Consider the following 19,264-nt stretch of genomic DNA (forward strand, 5'->3'; position numbering starts at 1 on the left):
TCTACCCTGGGGGTGAAGAGACACTCAGGAAACAAATGCAAAGAACATGACATACTTCCAGTGCAGGGGTTGTCCTGGAACTCTCTGTAGACCAAGCTGGTCCTGAACTCATAAAAATCCACTAGCTTCCGCCTCCCAATCGCTGGATTTAAAGGCATGCACCATCATCTGGCTATTTTCAAGAAAGGCACCCAACAAAGGTTTAACCCAGGCCACAATTCTACATAATGATAAACATTTTATTAGTCCAAGGCTGTGTAAAAAGGATTTGGATCTTGGATTCTCTTGGGCCCACATAGCTACACGGGGAGAGCAGCTATAGACTAATCCTTGTAGGATATCACAGCTGAAATATAAGTGCTCTGACATTCACAAAGTGTGGGATCTAAAACACCCAACTTGAAAATAGAGAGCAGAATGGAGATTGCCAGGCATGGGAGGAGCAAGGCGGGTGGGTGAGTTCTAGAGTCTACACGACAGGGCCTACAAGCTACAACTAAGAGGGCAGATCACCAGTCTAATTACACAGACTCAGAAAACCCAACAGTGATATGACGATGAGGATAAAGAAGGTGGGAGGAGCTCCAGATGGTGATGGATATGTTTACGGCCTTGATGCCGGTGGTAGTTTCATTGGTATATACTTATCCCCAACGTTAATGAGATGTATACATTAAATATGTATATCTTTTAATATGTCAATCATATTGTGAAAAGGCTTCATAAAAACCTCGAGGGAAAAAGAATATAAGCCTGTATTTTACAGGTTGTGGTGAAAGAAGAATAAAAGAGCTATTCTTCTAACCATTCAGGCCAACTCCCTCTAAAATCAAGACCTACGGTAGAACTACAGGAATGTCTTATAGGAACCACACCCGAGCATACATCAATGGAAATCAATATTCCACAAAGTGATCTTTACTACTTGAAGTGCTTTGGTATTTTCCAGTCTATTTCATTGAAAAATGTTCATTCTGCCCCACTAAATAGTGGCAACTGCAGTTTGGAACTCTGCCAGGTCAGTAGCCTTCCTTGAGAGGCACACGCAGCATTGAACACTCTAGGAGAAAGGGTGTCACCGTTAAGGATATGCTAACAAAATGTTTTGTTTTAGGTGACTCATCAATTATCAGAATCTCTGTAAAATGCACAATCCTTGGTCACTCAACATCAAAACCCTAGCAGTGGGCTATGGAAAGAAGACTCAACTGATGTCTATGCACAAGCTCAATTAAGAAGTTTTTGTGTGTGTTATGTGGTATGCGTGAGTGTACATTTGCACGTGTGTATAGACAGGCATGTACATGAACACAGGTGGAGAACTAAAGCTCACAACTGGTGTCTTCCTTAGTTGCTCCATTTCATTTACTGACGCAGGGCTTCTTGCTGAACTTGAAGGCCACCAGTTACAGCTAATCTTTCCAGCCAGCTTGCCCAGCTTGTAGGTAGGTTCTGGGGAGATCCGAACCCGTGTCTTCATGCACAGCAAGGACTTTACCCATGAGTTGTCTCCATAGCCCAAGATAAAGATAACTAAGTTTTACTTTGGGATGTCTTTAGAAGGTTTGTGACCAACACTCAAGATTAAATGGTTTTTGAGTTTTTAAGTCTTCTTTCTTAAAAGTTTAAGTTTTCAACACAAAATCCTGCTGTTTTCTATGCCCTACTCTTTCCAAATTACTCATTTCAGAACACCTTTGGTTATTATAAGATGCAGTTCCATAATGACTTTCTGTACCTTAGACCCGGTGCTTAGAACCGACAGGGCACACTGCAAAAAATGCTTTAAGTCATGAATTGAGGTGTAGATAAAGTCTAGAGGTAGATTATTCAATTCACAACTGAATAAATGCACAAGACAGATGGAGCACATAAACAGGTGAGCAGTCTGAAAGCACACACATGGCCTGGAGTGGTGGCAAACACGCCAACTGTCCCAGTACTCGAGAAGCAGAAGGGCTGCTCCAAGTGAAGCCAGCATGGAGAACAGCGAGACCCTGCTTCACACAAAAAACCCACAACACTAAGTAACCTTTGATGTTATTTTTATGGGAAGTTGAGACATTTAAACCAGTATTTCTTTAAAGTGAAGGGTTTCGACAAATGAACCCATACTTACAAGTCTTTGACTTGCATGGCTTGTGTAAAATCATCCTTCTTCAGCAGCAAGCCTACCAGGGTGCTGTAAGTTTCACTGCTGAATACAATGTTTTGCTTTTGGGCTTTGAGGAAGATATTATATGCATCTAAAAGAGAGAAAAAAAATTTAAAGAGAGAGCAAAAACACAAGAAACAAAAAAACCCCAAAACATATATCCCCCACTGTTACCAATTCTTAAAAATAGGCACTGACGTCACCACCACTCAAAATTGTTAAGACGAAGGCAATGCAGGAAGTGCTACTCCACTGACAACAGTGGGATCCGAAGGTGTCTTTTCCAAATTATTTTTCATACTTGCCTTGGGTCAGTAAACTATATTCTTGCAAATAAAAATGAAAACCAGCTCTTCTGACTTCAAAAGATGATAGCAGTTTCAAAATAAATCGCAAAATACGTGTTAAAAGTCCAAATAAACCAGAGGTATAATTTAGATTGAGGGGCGCAAAAGATTCACTTTCAAGCTATCTTTAATCTATAAGTGGGTGGTTACAATGGTTCATATTTCAACACAATAGCATTAAAGTGAATATAGCCTATAATTCTAAAATTAGAAGATCAAATTATTTGGCTACGACAGGACTTATACAAAAACATACAATTTTCAAATATACAGATATCTAACAAGTAAACTAGGCAACATTTGTTTGACTGATTAACAGTTTTATTTCACTTGTTCACAATAACTGTCAGTGAATGAAAAGATGTTACCAAAAGAGAAGTATCTACACTTTTCAGTCACTCACTTTTCTGAAATAAAATTGCTTGGCTCTAAAGAGCCAACTGAAACTATAATCCACTCGTGTGTATAAACACATCACAACAGAGATCAGTGAAACCGATTCCCCACAGACGGCCCTCTAAGGAACATAAAACTGCCAGAAAGAAATGCAATGCATTTAGATGGATACAGACATGATGCTAATGACCACAAGAACAGGCAAAAATAGTTGAGATTGTATATACAAGTTAGGGAAGTTAGTATTATCCCCTCACTAAAACTCAAGTGGCAATGCAGAAATTTTATTTAAACCTGGAAATTAAATTGGGAGGGACAAAAAAGGTCTGAGAATATTTATATTAGTGGGGGTCTTAGTGAAGGAGATTAGGTTTGTGTGAATCAAAGCCATAGTCATGCAAATTAATCAGGTTTTAAATAAGCTTCCCAAAGCACAATCCTTTTTAGTGATTATATCACCAAGTGCCTTCTATCAGATTTTTGTTAATGCCTACTGAATCAGGCATTAGCAAAACGTAGAAAAGCACAGACACTCAACAAGGAAGTTAATGATTATGCCAACAGACACCTCGACTACTCGGTGTAGTTTACTATCTGAAACGGTAGGAAAGGAAATCTTTCCCCCTTATCCTTCCACATACACATATACTTTAATCATGTTCAGCCCCAATCTTCCTTTCTTATGCCTCTCATATTCTCACCTAATCAATTTTTCCCAACAAGCCCCCACCCTACTTTCATGCCTTTGCCATCACTTGGAGTGTGACCCACTGCATTTAACCGGGAATGGTGGGACCAGCACGGGCCTGTTATCTACTTGAGCAAGAGCTACTTTCCTGTAGTGACACAATTGCGGAATGACTATTTCCCCTAGCAACCACTAACTGCCTAGATCCTCTGGGAGATATGGGGTCTCATGAGTCTTGTCCCCTAGTAAGTCACCTCTTGAATGTCACTATCAATCCATCACAAACTTTAAGACAAAGCTTAATAAAATACAGTAAAATTTACCAAAAAGAAGTCATTTAAAATCATAGCACACAAGAATGAAACCACAAAAGAATCTGCTACTCAATACACAACGCACCTGCTTTGTTTAAAGGGGACTGCATAGTTAGGATGGAACCACAGAAGAACCTGCTACTCAATACACAACGCCCCTGTTTTGTTTAAAGGGGACTGCATAGTTAGGGTGGAATGTTGCTACTGCCCTTTCAGTTCCCGTTGTTTGTTGTCAAATGAGGGCTAAGTACTATCTGAATATTCAAAATTAATAAAGACAAAACTAGCAAACGTGATTAGCTGTATTCCGATACCACTGAAGTTGAGTTTGCTGTCACTTGTAAACTGTTTATGTAAGCACTTCCATGTAACAAACCCTTTAACCACAACTATTCCAACAGGTGCTACTATAAGCACTGAATTTTCTTCTAATATATCATTTATTTCTATTTCATTTTCGCTGGTGCTCTGCCTGTATGTATAAGGGTATCAGAAGCCCTGGAACTGGAGTTACAGACAAGTGTGAGCTGGGAATAGAGCAGCCAGTGCTCTTAACCACCAAGTCATTTCTCCAGCCCTAGCATCATGTTGAATATTTGAATCTCGAGACATACAAAATCTGTATATAACTCTGAATTACAGGCTAAAACAAATAGCGGAATGACTGTACAATACTTAATCACTTAGTTAAATGGTTTCATTTAAATAAAAACAACCTTTAGAAAGGTAATATATGAGTTAGGCATGATGGTGCACAGCTGTAATCCTAGCATTTGCTCTAAGCTAAGAGTGGAGGCTCATCAGTCTGAAGCCTGCCTGAGCTACAGAGTGAGACCCCATCTCAAAAAGAAATTCCAATCAGCCAAGAGTATCATCATTAGCTCGGCCTCTCATACGCCCACAATCTATACCTAACAATTATCCTTAACATCTGGCCCTTGTTCTTGTTTTCATCTTTAAATACTTTATACAACCTCAAAATGACACTGGCTTATAAATTATATTATTATAACTTATAAATTACTATCACCTGTATTATGCTGATAATTAAGACTTCCTCAAATGTGCAATATTTCTGCTAATCTAAACACACAATGTTAGTGTGTGCCCTTGTCTGCAGCTGTCTCTCTGTCCAACAGCACCTCGTGTGCGAGACTCAGCCCGCACCTTGCTAGCGATGAGAAACAAGACCCTGTGGGTATTTACCTTTGTTCTTTCTCAATCTGCAGGCACTCAACAACATCTTCTCAGTATCAGTTTCTACCGATGGGGGTGATGAAGAGTTCAGGGATGGTCTGTCATCTCCAAACCACAACTTTAAAACAAAATTACTCAGTTCAACACAAATGGTTAAATCCAGCGACCCATGCACTATGAAACTAAACGAGTTTCATAGAAATATACGGCAACAAAAACCTGTTGGGCTTATGCTAAAGACAATTACCTCAGGAACATCGAAGGGAACCTCCTGGTTGCTGGTTTTCAGGATCTCTGCTAACAGCTGCAATGTCCTCTCACGAGGGATAATATTTTCTTCTTGCATTTTATTCCAGACACCATCAGCTCGTTGCCAGTCACCATTTATTTCTGTAGAATTTTGATTAATCAAAAACCAATGATTAAGCTAAGCAGAACTTATAGGTTTAGGACATTCTTACTTTATTCCAAATGGTGTTGTCAGGGAGAGGAAATATTAGTGATTGTAGCCTAGAGGTGACGAGACTTTTCTGTGTTATCTTTCTAATTATGAGCCACAGAAATACTTTCTCTGCCAAAACAGACAAACAGAAACTAAACAAAAACAAAATTAGTGACAAACCACCCCAGGCTTTTATCCAAAGCTTTGAAAATCATGTTGATAAAGTTTTTTTTTTAAAGTAAATGGAAAATTGCTCAATGTAAAATCAAAATCATAAGCAAGTTTGCAGCGATAAACACGTGTGCACTGCCTTGTGAACACCTCTGGCTCTGGAATGACTGGGAGTTCTCTGATGCATGCCTTTTTCTTCCAAGGTGACAAACGTCCAGGGCTTTGACTTGAGTGAGGCTGAAGGACCTCTGCCTGAGTGTTTTACATTTTTATGGCAGGGGATAACACTCTGACTAAGTCTTAGGGTGGTGATGCCTTTGCACCAATACGCTAACGTTCTATGTTGTGACACTCAGTCTTCACAAGCAACAACAGTCCTGCTTCACATGTCCCTCTGCTTGGTTTTGCGAATGTGTCCATGAGGAGCATCAGGGAGACAAACTATGCACAACCATCTTAGAAAACACGATTGTTTCCACTTCTTACACCAGAGGAAAACTATCGCCACTAGAGTGAGCGAAGACATTCCCCTAGGCTGTTTCTCCAAATCCTGACTTCAAAAAAGAAAAACTAAAATTTTTAACAAGTAGTGACTGCTAGGAATACAAACTTTGACACACTCAATTAGAAATCAGCAATAAAGAAAACAAAAGGTCAGCAGCACTATCTATAGTCATACAAAGGTTGCAACCCCTGTTCTTAAGGAGTGGAAATTAACCTAAAGTTCAGAGTGATTCTATACATACTTGTTTATAAGGTCAATCTAACTAACATAAACCTTATATTTACAATTAGTTTTTAAAGCAATATTCTTATAATTATACCTCCCCTTTATTGAAATCTTCTCCTGTAATGTAAAACCTAAGTATTATAAATATTTAAAAGCATAAAAGTTGAATTAAAAAAAAAACCCAAGCCCAAGAACCTTTACTGTGTGTGAGGAACACATGGAGCAGCTCTTACGGGGCAAGAGTTGACCAACAGAATGGAGGCTTTTAGGGCAAGGTTAACAGTAGCAGTATCATAAAATACAACCCAAAATTCTAAGGGGGGAAAAAAAAAATCAAACCAATCAGACTATCAAAATCTGTTGCTGTGTGCAAAAATCTAACAAGAATGTCAGAAGAATATGTCTTTCTTGATAATAATTTCCTGTGGCAATAAATAATGCCAAGCTGTGATTCAAAGATTTAAAAGGCCACAAATCCAGGCTGGGACAAGGAGATGGGCTCATGGTCTTGGTCTTTAAAGAACAAGGGTGTGGGCTACTCTAACTGATCTTGAAGGAGTTTTTCTAGACAAAGGGTTTCAGAAGAAAGTGAAGCTTTATGGGAATAGACAAAACTGTGGACTACAATCTTGGGACATTTCTGAGTCATTAAACAAATGAAGTCTAGTCCAGGGTTCGAACTCTAACACTGACAACGGTTAGAGTATTGGTGTCGGAACTGAGCTGTTTTAAGTCCCCCAGCTGCAGTTGCTGGTTAACTAGGCACGACTCACCTGGGGCAGGAATCATGCACCATCGGCCTGACCCTGAAAACAGCCAAAGACTAACTGTAGGTATGTCAGAGGGCACACAAGCTAAAAGGAAGAGACCCCTTCTGACCAAAGACTGATAATTTGAGTATCAAAATAACTGAAACAAAAGTTTTTAAAAACCATAAATTCATTAAGAAAAAAAATCATCAATTTTTTTGAGGTTTGAAGGACACCAAACTCTTACAAACTGTGAAAATAAAATGTAAATATTTGTGTTTTCAAGTGAATGTATTTCTTAGCTCTGAGCCCAGCACTCAGGAGGCAGGTTCTCAAGGCCAGTCTGTCTATACATGGATTTCAGAAGCCATAGAGACAAAGGAGGCCTGCCTCAATACAACAACATCAAAATGAAGAAAGCAAAACATCATGTATAAAGTGAAGTAACTTCAAAGCAAGAAAATGTTTAATACAGGGACAATAATGATATTAAGGAAGCATCTACTAAAAACGTTTAAAAAGTCAAAGCCATTAATTCATTCACGAGAGAAACAGGGCTGGATAAAATAATCCCAATCTACAAGAGCAAAAGGGAGCACCACTGCCTACCTTCCACTTAAACAGCACAACATCATCCAAACCACTCTTCAGTATCAAGACAAATACCTGGAGTTTAGTCACATGGAGATTAAGCATACAAACCAAGATTTAGGTACACAAAAAAAACCCTAAAATCTATTCACAGAAACAGGGGACTAGTAAAATGAATTCTAGGATATATTAGTATATTAGAACTTATAGATGATTAAAGTGGAGAAAAAGATTGTAAAGAGATGTAAATACACATATTACATAATAGTTTTAACATCAGGCAGTAGTGGTGTACGCCTTTAATCCCAGCACTCAGGAGACAGAGGCAGGTGGATCTCTGAGTTGGAGGCCAGCCTGGTCTACAGAGCAAGTTCCAGGACAGCCAGGGCCACACAGAAAAACCCTGTCTGGAAGAACAAAAACAAAACAAACAATGCGCATGTTCCTACAAGATCTATGCCTGTAAGTATGCTCATAGCTATTATAGGAGTGACTGGGAAAGCTACTTCAGGATTTATATAAAATAGGAGAGAAAAGAGAGCAATCCTCAAAACATCCTATTAATATTAAATTCTGGGGCTTTGAGTTCTTTTTCTGTTCTGAGTTGGCTTAAAAGATTAGAAACCACTTCACTGTGTAAAGTATGAGTGTTCAATGAGCTGAGCAGGGGGAGGCTGGTTTTACAGACAGGAAGGAACCACCCCAGCATACACAAAACCAAACCAACCAAAAGAAAACAAAGGGCAGACAGAGCAGCCATTTCAAATGGCGTTCCTCGTCAAGACTGAAGGACTATCTTATCCGGCACACTAACTGGCCTGCTCGCTCATCCTCACTTACCTCCTTCTCAGTGCGTCTATCTGTCCTTCTCCTGATCTCTTAGAAGGTAAAAGAATTCAGTTTTGGTTTATAGCATGGATCACCTGGCTGAGTAAGTAACTCTGTTTGGATTTGTTCTCTCAGGCCTAGTACAGATCACTAGTGTGAACCCATGGCTTCCTACACAATCCACATAACAGCGAGAACGTCTAAGGCGAAGTGGGATCACTTTGTGAACCGACTGGACTCACACTCAAGGTCCCGCTCAACCCTGAGCACACCAACTTTCAGCAGCAACAGAGCACGTCCCATGTTTCTGGACCTTGGTGGTGGTTAGGATGCCCTCATTTTTAAGAAGGAAACACTATCAAAAAGAAATCTTTCTTTTCACACCCACCCAATCTCAGTGTCTGCGTCATCACAGGCAGGACACGCCAGGGTACCCGGAGGCCGCATCCTGGTAGGTGTAGATGAATGTGGCATGTCTTTAACACGGGGCTGTGTCACCTACCCTTCCGGGCTCCAGGAGCACAGGAAGAAAAGGACTGAGCAGAGGACCTTTACTGTCTCTCACTGCAGCAAGGACATCAGATTGATAAACATTCCACACTAGCTGGTGATACAATGTAATGTTCTAAGGGCGGGCTCAGCTAGCCTTCGCATTTGACAGCCCCTCCGATGCCATCCCCCTGCTGCGGCCTCTGCAGACTGGAGAGCCAGCAGGAGCACCGTCACTTACTGTGCAGTTTTAGCAAGCTGTAGTACATCTGGTCTCTATCACATTCGAACAGCTTCTGGGTCAGCTCCACTAGTTTTTCAAGAGTTTCCACCTTTAAAAGATTAACAGGTAGATTTGCACTGTGTAAAAAGTGTATTTTACAATTAACACAAGCAGCAGAATGACCCTTTGAATGAGCTAACGTTACCACAGGTTAACTCTACCAACAGACTAAGGGTCAAGCACAACAGCAAGGGTGTATTTGTTTAAGCCCACGGAGCTCACACTGAAACCAAATCACTGTGCTGTAAGTATTTTACTTACATTAGTTAAGTAAACTTACATTTGTTACATTAGTAACAAATGTTTTTTTTTTTTTGTTTGTTTTGTGTTTTTGGTTTTTTGAAACAGGATTTTTCTGTGTTACAGTTCTGGCTGTCCTGGAACTTGCCTTGTAGACCAGGCTGGCCTCGAACTCACAGAGATCTGCCTGTCTCTGCTTCCCGAGTGCTGGGATTAAAGGCGTAAGCCGCCGCCACCACCCAGATGTGTTTTAAAGTTTAAAAGGCCCTTGAAATCAAACAACACAACACGAGCCGGGCGGTGGTGGCGCATGCCTTTAACCCCAGCACTCGGGAGGCAGAGGCAGGCGGATCTCTGTGAGTTCGAGACCAGCCTGGTCTACAAGAGCTAGTTCCAGGACAGGCTCCAAAACCACAGAGAAACCCTGTGTCGAAAAACAAAAAAAACAACAACACAACACGAGAAATTAAGCTACAGGACTGTCCAGAAGCATCTTGATGACATACAGAGCAGTGGGGAAAGCACAGGGGACACGCACGCACGCGCACACACACACACACACACACACACACACACACACACACAAACACACAACCCTGATGGCGTGTCGCCTTGTGCCAGGGCTTTGCCTCTGTATGGTATGAACAGAAGTAGTGAGCTTGGAGAGAGGGCATCTCCTCCTGCCACAATACACTGTAAGTTGCCAGCTTGCTCAGACCAAGTTGAGGAAGGCAGGTGAAAACCTCCAGGATTAGGACTTCTAATGTAGCCCAGGAACACAAAATATGCTGTTATTCATTTGGAGCCTCACTGAGAGAACACTGTGTCCACAAGGACATCTTGTGAATTCCCAAATGCTGACACTCACTCACTCCTGAGTTTTAAGTGCTTCAGACATCAGAAATCAAACACCAACCTGATTACCGGAAATACATCTATCACAAAACCACTGAAGTCTTGCAGGCCGAGCTCTCATTCCTGGAGTCTGAAAAACAGAACCACCACACAACATGTTAAGACACAGCGTAACTCTCCCTGGAAGATAGTTTGTTCCCTCTAATGAACATACGTGCTAAAGGAAACTGGTCCAGAATCCCAGGACCACAGACCTCGAAGCACATAATGGAGCCATATTTAACAGATGTCTTTCTAGATAGTCTTCTACTTAGGTTATCTCAAGATGCTCCTTCCCAGCTCAATATTCATTCAATAATTTTGTTTTATGTTTGTTTGTTTTGGTACTGGAGTTTAAAACAGGACCTTGCACGCTATTCCAAACATCTTTAAATACTAAAATGATTACATTTTGTTCAGTTCAGGAATAAGTAATTAACTAAATCAACCCAAGAATATGTAAAGATAAACACATACATGCACAGTCACCCCATAACACACGATCGTGTGTTCCACCCTCCACTCCACTCACTTCAACACTCCAACAGATTCAACAGACAAAACTTACTAGTTTGCTATGTAGAATCAGAACTTTAATTTTAATAAAAAACCAGCAGCTTTCAGTTTTAGAAAACTGAAAACATACTTTAATAAAAGAACTTTATCTAGCAAGTACTACATGTGTTACCTCGCATCTAAACCTGGCTAAGCACTGAACGTTAGCTTAGTTCTGGCTTAGTTCAATAACTGAGACGTATGTTAGTTATACACTCAACTAGAAATTCTGAAGGTTTAGTCAGGAACTCTGGCTTAAAACACGTATTTCACAATGTTGGATACTGGAATAATAAAAGACAAACCATTTCAACATAATTCCAAGGATTTGTGCCTGTAACGACAGCATTTGCATCATCTGTAAGAGGGTTTCAGCACGGAACACTGCATTTCAATCACAGGGTCAAGATAAGACAACTACCTACTCATCTGCCCTGGCTGAGTGCCAACCTGGAGAAGGTACTGTGCCTGCTCTCTCGACTGGTGGTTGCTGAAGCCAGGTGCCCCCAGAATACCAGGGCTTATTTATAAACCCCAGGCTACTGGTGCCCTGGTTGACCTCCAGATTCAGGCGGTCCTCTCCAGGAGCACAGCACCACACTCTGCACCCAGCGTTTCTAGTTACAGACGAAGGCACTGCACAGTACAGATGAAGAGCTAGACGAAGGCACTGCACAGTACAGATGATGAAGAGCTAGACGAAGGCACTGCACAGTACAGATGATGAAGAGCTAGACGAAGGCACTGCACAGTACAGATGATGAAGAGCTAGACGAAGGCACTGCACAGTGCTAGATGATGAAGAGCTAGACGAAGGCACTGCACAGTACAGATGATGAAGAGCTAGACGAAGGCACTGCACAGAACAGATGATGAAGAGCTAGACGAAGGCACTGCACAGAACAGATGATGAAGAGCTAGACGAAGGCACTGAACAGTGCTAGATGATGAAGAGCTAGACGAAGGCACTGCACAGAACAGATGATGAAGAGCTAGACGAAGGCACTGCACAGAACAGATGATGAAGAGCTAGACGAAGGCACTGAACAGTGCTAGATGATGAAGAGCTAGACGAAGGCACTGCACAGTACAGATGATGAAGAGCTAGACGAAGGCACTGCACAGAACAGATGATGAAGAGCTAGACGAAGGCACTGCACAGAACAGATGATGAAGAGCTAGACGAAGGCACTGAACAGTGCTAGATGATGAAGAGCTAGACGAAGGCACTGCACAGAACAGATGATGAAGAGCTAGACGAAGGCACTGCACAGTACAGATGATGATGAAGAGCTAGACGAAGGCACTGCACAGTGCTAGATGATGAAGAGCTAGACGAAGGCACTGCACAGGGCTAGATGAAGATCTGATGGACTAAGTCCCATCTTGCAGCGTGGGTTGCAGGACAGAAATGGTAGAGTTTTAAGTTGTGAGCTCTCGTTAACCATGTAAGGATCTGTGTCCTGGGGTATAAAATCACACACTAAGTAAACTGACCATTGGAACACACTTTCAGATATTAATCCCTACATCTAGACATGGACTGTATTCAAGGATTCCCTCATATCTACTTTTCCACATACATCTTAACAAATACGAAATTAACATCAATGTACATAGAAAGCCCTTGGGAAAAAAACAAATAATCCTCTTTAGCCTCTTTAGAACATGGAAAATGCAAGGGCTACATTCACTTACAACTTCCAGTGTTATTACTGATCCAAATCCACAAGATCTGAACAGCACAACCTCGTGCTAACTCTTCCTGCTCAGGGCTGATTAATCCCTGCTGCGGGCAGGATAGCTGACTTCTATGCTACACCTCCCCCCATGCTCCATTTTGAAATTGAGAACTGTTTTCACATATAAACCTCAATCATCAAAAGAACATCTAGGTCAGATTAACTAAATCTCCTAGGCTGCTGGAACAGCCAATGCGTCTGGCTTATCTCTGAGCATCTTACTGAAGTTTAAACACCGCAGCTGAAAGCAGCAACAGAAAATGCACTGAAACACAGGGAATAACTGAATTCTAACTGGGATGTTAAATATAACATCGGAGGCCAGCTACTGCACATTAAACTAATGAGGTAACCTCTAGTCCTTTCTGATTTTCCTTACATGTAATTTACTTAATGGACATTGAGGCTACATAGTTACTCTACCAGAAAGACTGCCATGTTTGTTTCCAACTAAGTTCCTGGGTCATAAAGCACAGCTTTTTGCAGTTCTAATGCAACACTGAGCTCAACTGTATAGGCAGAAAGTAAAACAAAAGTTTTCATTACTTGATAGCTTTAATATAATCCTCTATGAGCACAATGCCTATGCATGTTAATAAAGACAAATATAAATAATTTTCAAGTGAAGGACGTGAAAATTTTTCTACTGCATTTTAACCTTTATTTCATATGAACTTAAATTTGACTGACACAGTCAATTTTTACTTGCTTTCATTTTTTTTTGCCAATACTAATGGAATGGCCAAAGAAAACTGACTTCAATAAAGCATACACCACGGCCACTCCTTCTAGTCAGTGCAGTGAAGAAGTACGTGTGTACAGGGCTCCTCAGAAGCTGACTTAACTCTGGACCCTACAGCCAGGCTAGACACGGGAGGACAACGGACCTCACGGTGCTCAGTGAGCCTTCGGTCTTTGTCCCTTTCTCTGAACTCTCAGATATGCACTTAAAGAGTAGGTGTATTAAAGAGCGAATGCCCTGAGCAAATCAGTGAACAGTCTACTGTAAACAGCCAGGCTTCTCTTTACTAGGAGGAGTTACGGAGATAGTGCAAAAGGAGACTCCCAGCTGACGTGTCAGGAGAACCGGCATATCGCGAGATTCTGGAAGCTAGAGACAACACTAGCTTTAAAATCAGCACAGTGCACATAAGATTGAGTTCTGACCCTATTAAGGAAAGCAAATTGGGATAAAAATTTTATTTTCATCAAGTAAAGAACAAAGAATAATGAAGACTGCACTAGAATCCAAACTTCTAGTGTTAAATCTGAAGCCACCAAATTGAGAGTCCCCCTGCAGAGGACAGCAAACTGACCTCAGTTTCAATAAAATGGAAGAAAACGAACCGAGCAGAGGGGGAAACAAACTTTAGAGGAAGTTGTTTTGATGATTCCCAAGCTGGGGGCAGCGTGTCGAGAGCACGGAGACAGGAGCAGGGCTGGAGAAACCAGAGACTACAGGAACTGTCCTGACTTCAAACTCCACAGCTACCTGACTTCTTTGCCCTAGCTGTTTCTCAGGGAGTTTCTGTGAGGCTCACGAATGGCAAAGTCAATGCTGTCACTGCATAGTGACAATGCAGGTTTGAGTCCCAAACGTTAGCGTTACGGTGAAAGCCTAACCGTGACAAGAGCAGTGGCCGGCCCGTCACAGCCAGCAGTGACACTGACAGCCTTCTTCCTGGAGCCCTTTAAAAGCTATGTACAATTTTATAGCATTACTTAACCTTTCCTGACTATGCATGCCATCTCTAATTTCCAGTCTCAAAACAAAGTGGTTCAGACAAAACACATTTTATTTTATGCTCTGTAACCCACCAGAGCTAGGAGGTGAGTGAAGTTCTTAAACTAGATCTAAAGGAACGAGAGAACGGTTTGTTTTTCTCTTTACCGGGAAATACCATCTTAATTTGACCATAATTTCTAATCTATACTAAATTTTGGAAAACCTGATTTCTACTCAAATCTCTAAAGATGGGGAGGGTCTTCACCTATCTGGACATTTCTGTCTTGATTAGATTAACTCACTGCCAAGAAAGCACTGGAGAAAATGGCCAGAAAACTGAAGGAAGAAGCCAGACGTGAAGATGTGAATGACAATGACTCGTCAGCAGGGAAAAATTTTTTCTCCAGGGAGAAACCAATGAAATGTGTTTCATTTATACAATGGAACAACGTGATCATTAAAGTGCTTAGAGAAACCTTTAATGAATTTCATGCAGGGAGATGAAGGAATAGCTGATTACAGTGAAGTACATAGTAAGACACATGAGCCCATTAATTTCAATTATACATAAATGAAGTAAGTCACTGAAATAAAGGGAGAGAAGGACCACAAACATGACTAGATGACTAAGTATTCAAATTAAGTCTTTATACTTGACATATTTTAAAATAAGTAAGCCTGTAATTTCTACCTGGTTCTATACACAGGGCAGTTTGGGGTGGGGAATATGACTGATTATTACTAGCAAGGTACAGAATATATTTCACAAACTTTCTCTTCCCGATATAACAAAGTAAGTTGCAGCGTGTCCTCAATGGTGCAGCTCACTCCAGCGTGTGCCACCGAAGCTGGCAGTGGAGGTACAATGGACGAGAGCTGAGCACAGGGAAGAATGTCAGACAGGAACACACAGACACAGGTACTGAAGAGCGCGTGGACATGGGCGGGACCGCACTCCTCTGGATGTGAATGCAGCAAACGTCCCACAAGGCACAACAAAGGCAGCCCTGTCCTTCCCAGGGCCTCTGCACTGTCAGCCTCCTTGGCCTGGAACACTTTTATGTTGTCAGCTCCCAATCCACGTTTTGGTTTCCCCCAGGCATCACTTCCTTAGAAATAAATACCTATTCTGAAATAGCCCTTTCCACAGAACTCTCCCCGACAGCAACTACTCCACTCAATAAAACTGTAAAAGGCTACCTTGCTGACCCAGTCTGTGGGAAAGCGAGAAATCAATCCAAACGGGAAGCTGTGTAGATGGCAGAGGTTTGAGATGATAGCCAGCACATGTCCATCACTCATGGGAGAAGGTGCTGTCACCCGACTTCCTGCCCACGATCCTGAGGTCCTCATTAACTTCACTACCTCAGTCCTCCTTGACGTCCCAGAACCCTCCTGCATGTACCCAGAATCTGTCACTCTTTGGCTTCCTCCATTTCCCTTCCAAAGAGTTCTCACGAGCCTGGCCCAGAACAAACTGGAGCGGCCATTCTTTGCCGCCTCTCTCCTCTCTGCTGTTTCCTAGTGCTATTAACTCATCAGTGTTTACTGTCTGCTCCGCACCCACTTCCTTCCGAGAGTCTCCCCAAATTTCCTACTCAAGAGAAATGACTCTCCTAAATGCTCAGAATCCATAAAGTCCTCAGGTTGGCCAACAGTTTCCTCTCACGGCAACCTCCTACTCAAGGGAGTCTCACTCCAGCTCCTCGAGACTCAACTTATTAACTCCATTTTAGAGCATCCTCGTTCTATTTCCCTTTGAAGAAAACAATTCTTTTCCAAGTATAAGCTACTCACTGTAAGAATTCAGAAAATACCTAAGATATTTTAAAAATCAGCTAAAATTCACCCTCCTATAGTGATCTATGTAAAGAAATAAAATAGAAGTCTATGCTAAAAAGACTCCATATCACATAGTATGTAAGCATAGACCAGCTCAGTCTACAAACAAAACAGGCCATGTTATTCATAAATCTAGTCTTGCTTTTATCTTTTGTCATTGAAAACTTTAGGTCTTTAACTTTATAACAAAAGTGTTACAAATTCTCACTACAACTGACTCTCCATTAGCTACAAACAAACTTGCCCTTCAGTCTTGTCAATGAGATAACCCTTTGAAACACAGTCTCACAGATCACACTCCCCGGCCACGGCTGTGGTTCTATGGTTAGTTTTTATTTCTCTCTCTCTGTGTGCCTGCATGTGTGTGCCACGCAGGTGTGCGTGCTATGCTTGTATGTGTGGAGGCCAGAGGTTTATTCTTCTCATTTCCTCCTCAGACGGTGTCCCTCACTGAACCTGGAATTCTCCTGCTCGGCCTTCTAATGCTAGTACTACAGAAAATGCTGCCATACAAGCTTTTTCCGTGGGTGCTGGAGATGTGAACTCAGATCGTCATGCTTACAAGACAAGCACTTTAGCTACAGCCTTCTCCTCTTTATCTAATTTTATACACACCCACTGTTTAACAGTCATTCTAACTGACCCATATGGGCAAAGTTGGAAAGTGTTAAAAGCCAGTCTTCTCTCGCTCACCTACATGACAGTCACATACTCTATGTTAAGTATGTGATACAGTATGTGATATTTCAGTGTGATACTACACTGCAATCATATAGAACAAAGGAGACAAAGCAATCCCTACTTTTGAGGGGCAAAGAGAATTGATATTATTGGTCACTCACCATAATCCAGGAAATGTGCAAGTTACTTTACACACGCCATGTTACTGAGTCTTACAGACAGATACCACGCTCCCTCTTGTAGCTAAGGCAGCTGAGGAAAGCTTAGCAGATGGTAAAGGAAACTCACTCTCAGGTCCCTGCTTACACTGCAGAGCGAGGGGCACAGTGCTCTGCCTCAGTCACTGGTCTATACACACTGCCACACGGAGCAGCAGACCCGGAAGGCAGACTGTGCTTCCACCTTCAGATCTACTAAAACCAATTTCCAGACGATACGAATTAACTATCTGAGTTTAAAAAGTACTGTCTACGACTGACAGGTATGTAGGCAGACAAGACAGAGAAAAACTGAAGAAAGTTCTGAATTAATTTCACTATCTCCTGTGTTACATTTTTTTTCCTTCTTAAAAACATTTGAAGATACAAGCTAGGCATGGAGGCGCACACCTTTAATCCCAGCACTTGGGAGGCAGAGGCAGGTCTCTGAGTTCAAACATCCTGCTCTACACAGTGAGCTCGAGTGTCTTAAAGATACACTGATGACGTCATGTGCCTAAATCTTCAGTCCCATGACCAGGGATAATTTATATAAAAATAAGGAGACCAAGAGCCAACCTGGGACAACAGGGATAGCAGCCTTGGAGCAATGTGATTCCTTAGCTGTTTAGGATGCAGTGTTTTCAGTAACAACGCGTCATTCTTCCTAATGCACCACGTCTACTGTGGATGCTTTCTTACTACAGAAAGAACTGTTTGATAATGAAATTAATCACCATATGGACAGACTATGTTAGCCGCTGCCTTATCAATTCCAGTAAGAAAAAGATCAGCAGAGTGTAGATAAAATATACTAATCCCAAAGAGGCCAGGTTTGTCACCTATTTCCTATAAGCTGCTTACCATAGTGGGGACAAAAAATAAAAAAAAAAATTTTAAAAAAGGGAGAAGAAAGAACATTTAAATAATGAAATGCCAAACCACTGCAGACAGAACTTGGTTGGCTGATTGACTTGTAGACAAGCATTACAAATAAACGTGAGCCTGGTCCGCAGGAAATTGAATTCTACTGCTTTTAAGAACAAAGAACTCTTTGGCAAAGAGGATTAGCAACTTTACACTCAGGAATACCAGTTTAATTTAATTGTTTCACAATTCAAGATGTAATATGCAAATAACATTTTGATATATAACAGTGAATTTAGCCAAGTGAGGAAAAAAATTCAATATACAAGAAGACTGCCTTTTCTGAACTGTAGCTACACACAACAAAGCTGGCCGAGCTACGTCCTCCCAATATTATTAGGACTGAGTTCCACTAACATGAATCAGAACAAGGATAATTAAAGGTTAAGATTCTTAAGTGTATTCTAATTAAGAGTCTAAATAGCTGTACATTAGCATAGCAAAGTTAAAATCATACCTCAATGATCTTCTTGGCCTCTTTGTAATTTCCTGTCTGCAGGAAGGCAAAGAAGAGGTCATACAGCATTGTCATTTCACCTTGCTCTTGGCTGACAAAGTCCATCGCTAGACAACAGGGCAGGAAAACACACAGATCATGAGAAAAACATAAGACAGTATCATGAAATTCTAGATATTGTCAGAGTCCTTATCTGATAGCACTATTGTTGACATTAAATACTGAAGACAGCGCTAAAGGGACCGAGTGAGGCTCTGTACACAAGGCAGATCACTAACAGAAAATGCACCCGAAAGAACAGAGGGCAATCCTCCCAAAGGAACGGCCATTGAAGCCCAGAGGTTCTCAAATGTTTAGAATCACTTCCTCTCAGAAGCACGACAGTTTTCTCGGGAGGTGTTCAACTGCTCTTACATTTTCCTTTCACATCTCCACGTTCAGACTAAAGACGCAAGAAGAAAATGGTGGGTAGTCACTAACCTTTCTGGATCAAATCGGTCTCTCCTTTCTCTATTAGCTTACACAAGACATCATGAATCCTGGGTAATATTTTATATTTTTCATGGCAGTCAATGCTGGCTTCAAGGGCAGCAGGTAAATCATCCCTTGGAAAAATAAATTGA

General features: G+C 41.4%; 1 protein-coding gene across 1 annotated transcript in view; it reads right to left on the reverse strand.

The window, feature by feature from the left end:
• Positions 1-19,264, reverse strand: part of Lrpprc (leucine rich pentatricopeptide repeat containing) — an 83,122-nt gene that overhangs the window by 15,793 nt on the left and 48,065 nt on the right. Inside the window, exons 24-30 of the mRNA XM_075955752.1 lie at positions 19,122-19,246; positions 18,642-18,748; positions 10,537-10,605; positions 9,339-9,429; positions 5,345-5,487; positions 5,107-5,215; positions 2,120-2,246 (exon numbers count right to left, since the gene is read on the reverse strand). Coding sequence (XP_075811867.1) covers positions 2,120-2,246; positions 5,107-5,215; positions 5,345-5,487; positions 9,339-9,429; positions 10,537-10,605; positions 18,642-18,748; positions 19,122-19,246 — 771 coding nt within the window. The remainder of the gene's footprint in view (positions 1-2,119; positions 2,247-5,106; positions 5,216-5,344; positions 5,488-9,338; positions 9,430-10,536; positions 10,606-18,641; positions 18,749-19,121; positions 19,247-19,264) is intronic.

This window comes from Microtus pennsylvanicus, chromosome 21, assembly GCF_037038515.1.
Source record: "Microtus pennsylvanicus isolate mMicPen1 chromosome 21, mMicPen1.hap1, whole genome shotgun sequence".
Taxonomy (NCBI): domain Eukaryota; kingdom Metazoa; phylum Chordata; class Mammalia; order Rodentia; family Cricetidae; genus Microtus; species Microtus pennsylvanicus.